At 25.1% G+C, this 15403-nt stretch overlaps 1 protein-coding gene across 1 annotated transcript in view; it reads left to right on the forward strand.

Annotated features, from left to right (window-relative positions):
• Positions 1-135: 135 nt before the first annotated feature.
• Positions 136-15403, forward strand: part of LOC114130781 (thrombospondin type-1 domain-containing protein 4-like) — a 59898-nt gene continuing 44630 nt past the window's right edge. Inside the window, exons 1-2 of the mRNA XM_027995841.2 lie at positions 136-406; positions 9438-9528. Of these exons, the coding sequence (XP_027851642.2) occupies positions 375-406; positions 9438-9528 (123 nt within the window). The 5' untranslated portion in view covers positions 136-374. The remainder of the gene's footprint in view (positions 407-9437; positions 9529-15403) is intronic.

Below are 15403 nucleotides of genomic sequence, written 5' to 3' on the forward strand. Positions count from 1 at the left end.
TCGCGTACAAACGCGCGCGCACACACACATACTACCTATACATGACATGTGTGTGTGTACGTTACACCCAAACACACACACTCAGTCGAAAAAAAGATGAGCGACCGCGGCTGCCTATGTACACATTTTGTGGAGCGGTCGGTTTCAGTTTTGGTCTTGGCGTTGCACGTGCCGGGCCTTATCACCACTGTCATGTCGGCGAATGGACACGTGCCCTCATCCGATCGCGGTTTTCAAGTATATTAATCGTCCGTTATAACTATATAATAATAATATATGAGTACTTCTGTTGTTTAAAGTTTTTATTTTTCGAACGCGTTTTTTTTCGAAAATTTTTAATGGAACAATTACTGTAGTTGCGGTGAGACGAAAACATGGCTTTGCTTTTATATTCCAGGTGCTTTTGGTAAGTTGGTTATTAATTACTCACGTTTTTATGGAAAATATATATAGTTTGTTTATTTTTGGTTCCGATATCACAGTTGTGTGATTGGGTAATTAAATAATTATCAACAAAATGTTGTTTTTTTTTTTCATGCGATGCGTACCTATAAATTATATAATACGAGATAATAACTGCATAGGCACTTACTAAAGAGTAGAGAATAAGTAATTGTACAGGTATCTATTCTTTAAGCTTTTAATAAGTGTTAATAATAAAAACAAATAGGTATCGTTTTTTCTTTATTGTGTTTTCTACCTATCTATCTAGTTTTACTAACTATTCATTTGTTTTATCGTTTATGTTTAACCACCATAGTTTAAAATTTATCATAGTATTCTGTTATATAGTATTTTAATACATTTTAATATTTTATTATAACGGAGTTACTAAGGGTTAAATTTTATTTTATTTTTTTTTTTGTACGTATTGAACAATTTCTTCGCTACCTCAAATTTATCAATCAAAAGTGAAACTTACAGTGATGTATCTTAATATTTTTTGACGGAATAATAGAAATGTAGTAAGATTTGATTGGCATTTATATTTTTCGAAAATTTGTAATTATGTCGCAATATGAATACATTCGTTATCGTTTCGGTTTCGTTATGAGTTTTTTCCTTCATTTTTTAAGTAGGTACCTAGTAAATAGATACAAAAATATTTTAAACTGCAACAATATCAGATTTTTAGATTGGTGACTTTAATTTTAAATACATTCTACAATTATTAAAAACAATAAATTTAGTATATTTTTAAGCATATTGATGCGTTAAAAAATCTTATAATTCAACAAATGAACAATATCTTTGTGTTCAAGTAAATTAATTGAAATAAAATTTAGAAGCTTTAAGAAAATCAATTTATGTTTAAGGTAACATGTTTTTTAGGTATATATTATTATATTCTATTTTAAATTTATATTTAAATTTAGGTTAAGTCGTTAAGTAAAATATTATATTATATATTGATTTATTAGTCAATTTTAAATAATTTAATAATCTATTGTTTATTAATTTATAATAAAAAAATTAAAATATAGGTATAAATAGTTTCTATTATAATTTATAATATATTTGGTCACCAAAATATTTTCTTTTAAATAATTTGAATTTTTAATGTTTAAGTATCACTACCCATCTGTGTATTACACTTTTTTATGGTGAATTTATTTACATTATTATTTGATAAATCATCATCATTGATCGTAAATACTAAATTATCTTGGTAATTTGTTACAAATAATTTTGTAGTATCACTATAGGTAGTATCAGATATTCAGATTTAAATTATATTGGTGCTTTAAGAAACAGGTGTACTTTGATTTTTTGGTTCTCATTTAAATTTTTAGAACAAACATGAATAACCGTTGCCACCGTATCAAAAAATAAATTTTTTGAACGGTGCGGAGTTATTATCGTTCTATAGTATAACGGGAAATAAATTAATTTGCGTGTTTCAGGTGAAATAGGTGAATTATCATGAACATAATTACAATGATTAAATGTTGCAAATTTGGTAGAAATAGCTAGTTAATAATAATTATATTATAATACTGGTCGTACAAATAAGCGGAAAAAAAAACATAAAGGATAACGGTTATTTTATTATAATAATAAATTTTTTTAAACTAATTGATACGTCTGTTAAAACCAATTAAAAATTAAATAACTAAAAAATCGACTAAACTAATTTAAAATGGTTGTTTTACCGTTCAAAGGGTTGCATTGTCAGCGATCTTTGTAAACACGATATGAACATTTGTTGGCTTTGCGCCATAGTTAAATTTTCAACCTATATTGATAGGTATAGTTAATGTAAATATTGTAATGAATTCGACTGCAACATGCTGTGAAAGTATATATAGCGCAATTTCACGGTCAACTGAAATTCGGTAAAAATATTGAACAATATCATTTTAATCGTTGTCCCTTGTCCTGTACGTTAATTAGAATTTAAAAATAAATAAAAATAAAACGGTTATTTTTGTAGTAGTGTAAATAGTGACCTAAATGCACATGTATAGGTTCATACACTCGCACACAAATATAGCACCCAAACGGATTTCCGCAAAACACGCCCAGCGGTTTATGCTAGTGGAAATTAAATTCGAATTTATTGCACACCCATTTTCATTATTTAAACAAACAGAACGTTAGTGTATTGTTGGGTTCTTTGTCTTATTGTAATAAGAAACAATATAAAAAAAACATACCCTAGAACACTTATTATTTAACCACAGTTATATAATGTAAAAAGAAAAGGAATAAATCCCGGCAACGCGCGTAGGTACTCTTAAGTATTCAGGGAGATACCAATTTTCATCGTTTAGTGTTACCGGAAGCCATGTTTTTTAATTATATAAATTCGACAACTATACATAACTTTATATGTATACCTATGCACTTATAATAAATGATCCTACTTGAGCATAATTAATGATTTGTCGGAGGGAATGAAAATGCAGCTTAGTTAAAATCTTTTTTTTGTTTGATGAAGTTTTGAGTTTAGATATTGTATAATTGAGTATTATTATTATTAACATTTTTATTGTTCGGAATAGAATAAATTTGTGTATGATTATTTTTGTACGTAGGGATTATAGGGATCATTGAATAGAAGACTCTTTCAGAATTTATAAACCTATCACTAAAATAACATTTCCATTTTTCTTTGTAGTAATTTAATAACACTAATTTTTTTTAATTATTGAGTTGAAAAAAATGAAAAGCATTTAAGTTTTACGTTGTAGTAATGTATTCTATGTAAGGTAGAATATCGTAATCAAAAAAGAAAAAAGAAAAATACTTAAAAAAGAAATTTGTATTGAAGTATTTTTTAATATTTTCTTTACTAAGTAATAATTTTGTATAGTGCATTCCAATGTTCATATTACACTTGTAACGAGATTTAATCATGTCTGACGGACTGACGACTAATGAAAGAAGATTTTGGTTTGTTCTCTATTGTATTGTAGAAAGCATTGAACACTAATTCACAATATAAATATACAGTAGACACACAAACACCATAAGAAATTATGTATTGGATTATATTATAATAGAATTATTATTTTAACGAGGAAAAATTACATTATTGCAAAATAAAGCTTTATAATAAAGTGGGAATGAACTAATTACGTTTGGAATAAACATAAAATGCTTGTCACTGTTAGTAGAAGTTCACGAGCATATCATTTAATTTATCCTTTAATGTTGAAACAATTAGCTAACCGGTATGCCTATTCATAATATCATAGTTGTATGATATTATTAAGTTAAATCATAAATTATGAATTTATTATTTTGCAAATGTTTGTGTTCAAAAAACGATTAGATACTGTATTTTGTATATCTAGGTATCGTATCATGATAATTTATAAAGTTGAATGTGATTTTAAATACATATTTAACCTTACCTATTTATGACATCAATTCGAGGTCAATCTACTTAATTCCTATTTAAATCCTTTCTTAAAAAACTAATGAATACAATAAGTTAGATTGAAATTTAGAAAATGACAAATGAAAATAATAAGAAAATATTATTAGTATGTATATATATATACATATCTTCTGCTGTCATATATATATTTGTTTTATTTATTCAAAATATAACTATTTGCATTTACACATTACAATGTATTACCAATTTTTATTTTTTACAATTATTTTATTTTCAAATATTCAGACATAGGTTTACAATTTATTTTGAATATTATTATGGATTTAATTTGATAGGTGTTTGACAACGTCAATAATAATCGTTATGTTTTTATACTTCCATTAATTAACAATCTGCATATTATTTTATAATAATTTTTATTTTCACTGGACATATTAAGTAGTATTATAATTTAGAATATAATAATAATTTTACTTTTACAATAATTTATAGTAATAATCGATGCCACCAAAAGTGAAATTATTGTAAATTAAATTAATTGTATAGGTTCATTAGGAGATCGTATGTTTAAGTTTGCCACTTGTGTCCATAGCTTGATCTTGTAATATTTTGTCCGTTATTAGATATTAAATAACAACAATGATAATAATAATAATGGCCAATTACCTAACTATCTAACCATTTCCATTTAACTCAATAAACACAACCTATTTTTTTGTAGTGTTTGTTGACATGTTTCTAACCCATAGTCGTGAACAAGATGTAATTTGTATTAAACGTGGGGTCAATAGATGTATTTTTACTGTTTATACTTTATAACAGTTTTCAAAATGTTGGTTCTAGTAGATGTGCATTCGTTTAGTTTCATAATTACAGTGAATTGCCATGTTAATCAAATAAAACCTCCTGTGATAATATAGTAATAATATATTAGACCTTTACATTTTATGGAATCTATTTTTACGAAATATTGTATGTTTTATATAATAAAACAAATTAAAGAATGTGTGAAGTTTTTTTTTTTAAGAGACATTTCATAATATTATATTAAATTAATGGCGAATGAAATATTTTACATTTTAATATGAACTAATGATTATAATATTTTATAATATATATAATAATTTTTTTTATTTGTGTGTAGTAAAATCAATTTTATTTTAAGCACAAATAATTAAAATCTATCTACACATAACAACCTATACCATATACCTAACATATACCTAGTTAATAGTTCTTTACGGCATGCGATAGTGCAAAATTTCTAATTACTCAATTTTGAAAACTTCTTTCTGATCAGTGATCACATTTGTTCCAATAAAATAATATTATGTGCATGTGTTTTACTTGTAATCTTAAATTAATATCTTAAGTTTATGGAATTTGTATTTATATTTTGTTAGGTAGGTCAGAAAATATGTTTTTAAAACTTCATGTTGTAATAATTACTGTATTGTTGATGTGCGAACTACAACATCGCTGTTGTGTAATATTGGCATTCGTCACGTTTTCATTGATGTTTCCAGGTAGATCTATACATGATATGAAAAACAACAAAATATAAGATAATTACTATATATCTACATCGCTTCTTAAAATCTAAAATAGTGTTGTAAGAGAGAATCTATTTAATGCGTTTGTATCAAGTTACGACATTTTAAACGTCTAGTTTTTAAGAACTTCTATAAATATTTACATTTGCCCGTAAGGATTTTAGTGATAATTATTTTATAGGTCTTAAAAAATGTAAAGGATGCAGACAGAATTTATAGTTTTATAATGTATATCTACATATAGCTACATTCAATTGATAACATCGCGTTAACTTTATTTTTTAAAACTATAATAATAAGCATTTGGTTTTAGTATTTTACATGTAGATTATAACTATATAGATATGGTTTTTATTGTTTTGATCAATATTGTTAGTCGTTAGAGTAATTTGAAAATATAATTCATTAAAATGAAATAACTATTCATGGCAATTAATCTAAGTTAGAAAATTAAAATTTGAGGAATTATTTAATTATTACAAAATAAAAAGTATCTTTTTATAACTTCAATATATAATTTTTAGAACGAGAAATAGGTAGATATATTGTAGTATAAACGGTTAAAATATTACATTGTAGAATTAAATTTAAAATGAAGATTTTTTTTATAATACCTAATAAACAAGACAATCTTTATTTTTCACAAGGGCAAATAATATAAATCAATATTTTGTTTGATACTAAATTAAGAATAAAATAAAAGATTAAAGTATGTAATATAGCTATTAATACTTATAAGATTAAGAATAATTTGTTTAATATATAATATAATTTATATAAATATATATAAACACACACTCATATATATATATATATACACATATAGTATAATGAATTTACATGATCATTAAAATGTAAAACAAAGCGAATGAGAAAAATAGAGTATTTACTAATTTAATTTAATTTTATACGGTAAATTTGCCTACCACTCTTCTCTGATACATAATAATATTTTGTATTATATCCATATCATGTAACAGTGCCTATAGGTACATGGTATTAATAAGAGTATTCGCACAATTTTCAACATAACATATTGTAGAATAAAGTTATTATTATTTTTATGATGTCGACTATCTATTAAAAATAAGTACCCATAGAGATTAATGTCACTCACTATCTATATTTACATAAAATTCAAAACCGAATTCAAGATATGTTTCAAAGGAAGGGTTCTTGAGCCAAGGGCTTACGATTAAATTCTAATTTTAGATTGAATAAATATATAAACTACTCAATATATTATGTATAGCTTACATATAACTTATAAGTTATATCGATATTTGTCTTTATAGACATAGTATATACATTATACATATTGAGTAATTTAGTGGCATATTTTGCTTATCTTAACGTGTTGTATATTAAACCGGATATATTTTAAAGATTAATATGTATCGTAAGTGTTAGTTAAACTTAGTAATTATAGAATGATCAAATTATACATTTACATTAGAAAGTCGTGTTAAATTCAGTATTGAACATTGGTTAATTTATAACTACATTTTATAAAGATTGGTTTATTATTGATTACTTATTGCTAACAAGGAAAAAAAAATATATTTATTTATATTTATATTTTCTATTAAACTTCAGTACCTACTAATACTTTACTGCTTAATAATAATAGTATGTATAAATGTTTAAAATATTACTTTGGGAAATTAAGTGAAAAATATAGATCTTTTATAGGATGTAAGACACTTATTATTTATCATCACGACTTTGATTAATAGTAATATTATTACAGGTACCTATATATATGTCTGTGTGAATATGCTTCTATTACTCAAAATTCTAATCGTAACTTAGCGGCTAGCACTTGTTATTTGATCTAATATTATAGTATAGTTGGGCAAATTGCAGTCCAAGCGCCACTTATCGACCTCGGATAATGATATGGTTCACACGGGATAAATGGGTGTACCAAATTTAAAACGTCTAATTTTTACCTTCTAGTAGTTGTATATAATATAATATGTAATACATATAGGCATATTGATTTCTGTAAGTATAAGATATACCTAGATTAGTTATGTACCACGCATTTGTTATTTTATTGTAAAAAGTTATAGCACTTATAAGTTATAAGTTATAACCTATAACATCGTTTTACTATTAAAATAGATTAAATAGACGTTAGTAATTATATTTATTATGTAAAGTTATACTCGTTAATAGAAATGTATCAGCGTATAATATATAGTACTGACTTACGTGTACTTAACGTGTATTTTTAAATATACGTTGGTCTATACATACGAACAGTTCTTAATTTACATAAATTAACACTATATATCATAAATGTCTCTTAACTATTGTGAAAGATTGTTGTACATTTACTGATAGTAGGTATTCATATATAAAAGATATTTTAACAAAATTCGTTTAAAAATTGAGAGGCGCATATAGTATATGTATACAATTTATTTGTAACGTTAATATTTAATATTCAGGTGTCAATATAGTATATACTATATTGGGAGTTATTTTTATACTGTCTAGACTACTATATTAAACTAAAATTTTTAGTTAAATTATGAATGCATACAATTTTATCTTTATTTCAAATTTTATAAGTTTAGAATTTCTTTATTGTACTATTTAATTGTGGTTTCATACTGTGGTTTGTGGAGCCCTGGGCTTCACGAGTATTGTAGAGGTTACACAGGTAAATCTTAATGAAATTTATTTATAATTTTTCATTGTATTACATTAAATTAGTTTAAAAATTGACATTGCTGTTTTTTTGATGTTAGATTTTTTTAATACTTAAGGGTTCCATGAACAAAAAAGCGAGAACCGTTGAGTTATTGGATTGTTTGAAATAGTTAAAAAACTTATTCAAACAATTATTTCGTACGATAATTATTATTTATTAACAATGCTAATATTAAACATAATATCTATTAAATTAAGTAAATAATATACATTTTAAGACAATTTTGTTTAATATATTCAATTACAATTTATTATATACTAACTCATTTACTATGATGGGAGTTTTAAATGGTATTAAAATAAAGAATCAATTTTTTATTTTATCTTAAACTAATACCGAATTATTAGTTATTATCTATGATTACATTTTACAAGTTATAGCATACCTAGTAATATTAGTTTTTTTAGTTTTGAAATAATGTTATAGCCTATAAATAAAATAATATAATTTAAATCTGAATGTTACTAATGTCTTGAGCAATAAATATTATTCGGCTTTGACTATATGCAATGTTTGACAGGACTAGGTTGTTAATAACTGGACAAGTAGCAGTTGAAAATATATCTAAAAGATGTGTGAAACCCGGGGAAGTAGCATACTAGCATGTGGGCGTCGGCATAAAACGGACGCCTTCATATCTTTTTTTCTTGAAATGCCAGTGGCCAAAAATAAATATAAATCGTACAAATCAAAAATATTTACTTCGCGTGTGAATCAACAATATTGTAATATTTTCAGCATATATAGTGTCGGAAACAGTGGGCGTTTTGACGATATTTAATCTCTACTTCCATTTTTTTTCGTGCTTATGCTAACATAGGTATGTTACAAGATGCATTCTCGTATTATGATAATGCATCAAAATAAATTATACAATTTACTATAGTTTTGTATAAAAATAGTTAATGTTATAGACAAATTGAAATACATACTATTTATAACCGTATTGAAATTCTGATGTACAACTAATGTGTACATAAAATAAATACAGTTTACGAATTTCATTGTTGATTAAGTTAGAGTAGGTAGTACGCCTTAAAAAGTTTTCTTTGTTAAAAATTCAGTCCCTTAAGAATACAACATATTTTAATTGATTGAAATTCACATTTTTAAATTTAAAAAAATATCTCTATATATTTATTTATATCTTGTGTTAGATACTTGAGTAAGTAATTAAAATTTGTGTTTTTTAACATTTGGTACATTAAAATTTGTATGTCCCTATTTACATTAGCTTTTATAGTTATTAATATATTTTTTTATTTATTTTAAAATGTGTGTTATTTTTATTAATCATTACATTATTCTTTTGCAGGTTATTAATAATATCGTTAATCTTGACTAAAGCTCATAATCCAGGATTTACCCGTTCTAAAAGACATTCAATTCAGCCAGGATTAATTGCCGTAAGTAATTACTAAACATCCGCATAAAACATTTGAGATTAATGTAAAAACGAGAAAATGTATGATTACCTAGGTTACCTACATAAAAATAGATGGATTACATTTATCATTATGCATTTATTGATTTATGTGTTGATGATCATTTAATCCTAACTTTGTATTAGTATTATTTATAACTATGTAGAAATATATTGTTTTTATTTAGGTATATTATAGCCTTTAAAATTTAAAGAAGTTTTATTTAACTCATTTGTTTTTATTTAATAAATAATGTGGTATAATTCAAAATGCAAAATACTATTTATTTCAATTATATACATATACTAGGTATGTGTGATGTATATAGTTATGATTTATAGTTGTAGGTTATTACGGTTGCATGATTTTATATTTTATGTCATATTATTTTGACTTATTAAATATATTTTTATTTAATAATAATAATAATGTATATAATGAATGTACTCGAGATAGAAGATTGAAATGATCATACCGAGTAATAATAATTATTTAATTTCACGTATGTATTATAATATTATAAATTATAATATATCTAATTTAATGCGTATATTTATATTGTCTCGAAAAATATGCTTTTTATGGTATAATTGTTATGGTTTTACAGTTTTATGATGTTACAAAACATAATATGTGTACAATGTACATATACGAGTACGTAATTCACTACAGAAAACAATCAAATTAGGGGGAGGCGTTTTTGAATGTTTTGAAATTACATGTTTATGATTTTATACTACTCGTATAGCGTATCATCAATAATAAATCTAGTAAATAACTATAAAAATAATTAACCACCTCAACGGGTGTGTAATATTGAATGAGAAAAGAAATACTTATGCAATATTTACTTATGGAGAGAGACAAAACGTGAGTCAATGAATTGTCAAACCAGTGATAACTTCTTCTTGGAATTAAAACTGCTCATTAGAAAGTCATTGCACTTGAAGTATCTTTTGTCTGCTTAAGATAAATAAGTAATTCAAGTAAATAATGCACTAAAATTATAGATGACGAACGACCTTGGATATTCTAGAAAGCTTTATTTAGGTATATTTATTAATAATTCTTCTTTAATAGTTTAATGTATTTTCTTTACCCATTTAAGGGACACCAGCGTATATAATAAATATGCCTCGATACTAATTTAAATACCTTTAACTAATATATTTATTGTTAATAATTAAAATTAAAATACTAAATTATTTGTAATTTTTTAAAAATGTTGTAACTTATAATATAAATACATGATTAGTATGAAAATTAGATTAAAAACATAATATGATTGTGTTTGTAAACGATTAGTGCCATTAAAAATGTCAAATTAAGAATATTATGAGCTTTGTTATTTGTTGAAGTTTCGTCACAAAAAAATATTTCCACGAAAACCAATGGATACTTAAAACATCACACTTCCATAAGTCAATAAGTTAGGGTTTGCTCAGACTTAAAACTCTTTAAACAATTTAGTTGTTTTTTTTATGAACAATTCATCGGTGTGATTTATTTAAATGCTTTCTTATTCGGCTACAACTGTGGTTAGTCTTAGGCACTGAAAGTCTGAAACCGTCAAAATATTTCAGTACCTATTAAAATATTATTATATCATTGCTGATCGTATAGGAGATTCATCATATATTAATATATTATTGTACCTACTAATTGTAATGATACACGTAGGTAGTCAAACAGCTTTTTAAACATAATTCTGTTTGAATGATCAAATTCGTAAACAATCGGTCTTCATTTTCAGTAGCTTAGAATAACGCCGTCAAAGATTTATTTATACATATATATATATATTTATATGTACCTAATATGAGGTTTGCAGCGGCGTATTATGTAAATGAACCATCGCGGCTACTTGTTTTTCTTATATAACTCTGTTTTGGTATTCAATTCAATTTGTCACGAATTTTTTGCATTTTATTAGTTTTATATAAATGATTAATGTCCAAACAGTAGTATAATCGCGACAGACACGCGAACTGCTACGATTAAGTGTCACAAACTATCCATGTGTTTTCGCTTTGTACACTCGATTGCTAAGTAATATATTATGACGGACGCTGGGAATATATTATAATTTAACGTTTATAAATTATTATAATATTTTCACGCGCTCATCATTACGTGTTTTGGAAAGACGAAAATATATAATACGATTGGAAATAAAATGTGTGCACACTGCACGCACACGTATACGATTTGTTTACGTTTCTTTAAGTCGTCTGGATGATTTATGCCCCGGTAGAAAGCTAATTTAACCGCCGTGGTCGTCGTCAGCTCAGTTGTTGGCGCGGGGGTCGGTTACAGGTTTCGCGCTGCGGGCGTATGGGTTTAAAATTTTTTTTTTTAATTTCTTCATTATCGTCACTTATTAAGATCCTTGCACGTGGGTTGCTTGTTGTCATAACGATTTTGTCTTGATATCATGTTTTGGATAAGTCGAAATTATAATGTTTTAATGTTGAGAAACTGCATCTACGGAGGTCGGAGATATCATTCAGACAACAACAGCTCTTTCGGGCACAGTAAAAGACGGAAACGATAACAGTCACCGCTGGCAATCATTTCTTAAAATATTTTAATTCATTAATAACAATCATGATTATTTTTTTTTTTTTTTGATACTTGAATAATTCAATTTAGAGATTCTTTAAACTGATTTTGAATACAAAATTAATTATAGCATTTTAACATTTTGATAACATAATAAAATAAATTATATTTTTTTGTTATTTGTTCATCATAATATTAGTATATTATATATTATTGAGCTCAGATCCTAATATTGAAGATTCTTCCTACTCTTATGCTAATCTAATTACATTTTTTATATTTATAGTCCCTACTACACGATTACACACGAACATAATATTATTCTGTATTCATAATATGTTTATTTCTATGTGAGTTCAACGTTTTTTTTTAAGAATATGTATACATAATTTTGCATAATATTGATCATATATAGAGAAATGTATACTTGAAATCACTTAAAAAATCTTGAAGTCAAGAAATCTTGCATAATTTTCTTTACTGGCATCTAATTTAGTTGATTATAAGATTACACATCACGATAAATTTCATAATTTTTTATTTCAATTCTTATTTCTTATACCTATATAATATAAATATATAAAATACAATAAAATATAATTCGTTTACACTGTACTTTAAAACTTAGAATATTTTTCATATATAAGTTTAATAAATACATCTACTATCTAACATATTTATATATTGTGTATTAATGCACTAATAAAAAAAAAAAAAATATTGATTCATATCTAATTTTTTTTTTTTTTTTTGGATAAAATTATTTATTATAAATCAAGTGGGTAGGTACCTATCTACAAATAAAACTATATGAATAAATTTTTAGTTTTGTTTAATTTAAAAGTTTAAGAACATTTTATTTATTATTTGTACGTTTATAGAATCGAGTTATTTATACGAGTATAATCTTAAGCTTTGTGGTATAGGTATTCTTGGCCAAATGGAATTCAGTTTATTATAGAGTAATACATATCAAATGATCTGACTCGGCGAGATGGTTGTGTATCGAGAGCATATTACTCAGTTATTTGGGCGGAATAATTTCGTATTAAAAGGTTGGACCGGATCCAATGTTGTTTTTTGTCCCTATTATATTTTGTCAATCCAGTGAGCCATGACTGGTAGTTTGTCAATGTTGACAGGTCCGCTTATGATTCCATTTATAACAGAGCATTTTTTCTTTTTAATTTATCAAATTTCACTTCACCGGCGACACATCTATTTTCGATACAATTAAAAAAAACATACGTCATTTACACACGAAGGGCGTGTTATATAGTGGTTATTGACGTTTTTATAATGCATGCAAATTTGCATTTAACTTTTATGCCAGTCTTAAATTAATATTAACATTTACATATTATTTGTTGTATTTATTGATTCGTTTATTTTTCAAAGACGTTAATTCTATTGAAAACAGCGTGATTAAAAAAACATTATTTTTTTAATAAGTGAAAACTTTTTTAATACCCAATCAGATTTAACTAATATTTTGGTGAATTTATTGGTAAAATACACATAACCATGATGTTATAAATGTTATAATTTTACCAACAACTCTTTATAAAAATAAAATTGTTATCTGTTAATATCTATGCATTTAATATTTTATTTTAGCCGTTCAATTTAAAAGAACGCTATACACATTTGTTGTCTTTGTCTTAAACACACATATAAAATACTAAATTTACATTCTGCATATTTTCTAATATATTTTTGTTGTTTTTAATAGATAAATAGATAGTATTTACAGTAATATGTATAAACTGTAAAGTAAAAAATACTTATAACTTGTTTTAAAATTAAAATATCTGACAAGAGAGCATGAATAATGTTATTGTATTTAATTTTTTTCAAAAGGTAAATTTACTTTAGCTTTAAAAAAAAAAAACAAAACCTTATTGGAAAAGTAGAACGTAAACTCATTTTAATATGCCTAATGTACACTATGCATGTAAACTGTAAAATGACAAAGAGAGCGGCCTAATATTTGTGTATCACTATAACATCCTCTTAAACGAATTTATTCGTTAAAATATATTTTTCTATACAAATTCTCTATATTGTTTTTAAACGAGATCAAATAACACAATAATTTTTAAAAAACCATATACTTATTTTAAAATTGTATAATAATTTTACAAATATTGTCACTGCTTAAATTATTTTATTATAACAATTACATTTTAATGTAGATATTGCTAAGAAATTGATTTGAAAAATTAAGTAATATTTTATATAATTTTAAATTTAAAAAGATATATAAATTATTTTTTTTCAAATTCATAGTTTCATAAATAATGTAAGAATAAATACTAAATATCAAGTTAATATTTTTATTATTTAATAGTTTTATTAATATTTACCTATTTATCTATATGATATTAAAAGTTGTTTAAGTCTTTAAGGTAACTAGTTTATAAAAATAGAAAAAAACATTTATAATTATTAGTTTTAGAAAATCTTTTAAACATAGTATTTTTCAAAATTGAATTGATATATTATTTTTAAAAATTTCTTTTACATAAATTACAATTGCTTTATTCGCATTGCTACAACGGCGCCAAGAATTTGACAAGATATATTGAAATCTATTAAGCGGGCGTTTAAAATTATATATAGTCACACACTTCCTCCCGTCATAAGGTTTTCGTCACTGAATTCATTGTTTTTATTCGATCATTGTGAGTTTGTGCCCATTGTTCTCCAATTTTGGTACTCGATAAAAAGCATCCCGATTGTGTATTATATATTTTCAATATTTCATTCATCATATCATTTGCGAGATCCGTGTACAGGAAGTGTTCAGAATGCTAAGTATATAAGTTGTCGCGTTGTTGATCATTGACCTGTAACCAAATTCATCTAATGACATACACTCATACATAATATACCTATGACATGCACTCTTATTAATTTACTTTTTTGGTGTCTTGTCTAAACTGTTACGTTTGATGCATAAGGTTCTTTTTTCATATTTTATCTTGTTCTTTCTGCATGGTTTGAACGTATTTTGGCAAGATATAAATGTATGCAAATATAGGTATATACTATGGTTTGTTTGTGTATAATATTAATATTTAATACGTATTATCATATTATATATTATTACGTGTGTATATATTGTGTTTTACTGTACGTTTGGATGTGTACGTGCGAGCGCCGCCGTCTTGCTGGAGTAGTTGCAGGCAGGCGCCCATCGGCGACTATATACCTTATTCGTTAGGGGACAGATCGGTGGACCGTGAGCCGTCGTGTCTGTGCGCATTAATAAACATAAACGCCCACACTCGAT

Source organism: Aphis gossypii, chromosome 1 (assembly GCF_020184175.1).
Source record: "Aphis gossypii isolate Hap1 chromosome 1, ASM2018417v2, whole genome shotgun sequence".
NCBI lineage: Eukaryota > Metazoa > Arthropoda > Insecta > Hemiptera > Aphididae > Aphis > Aphis gossypii.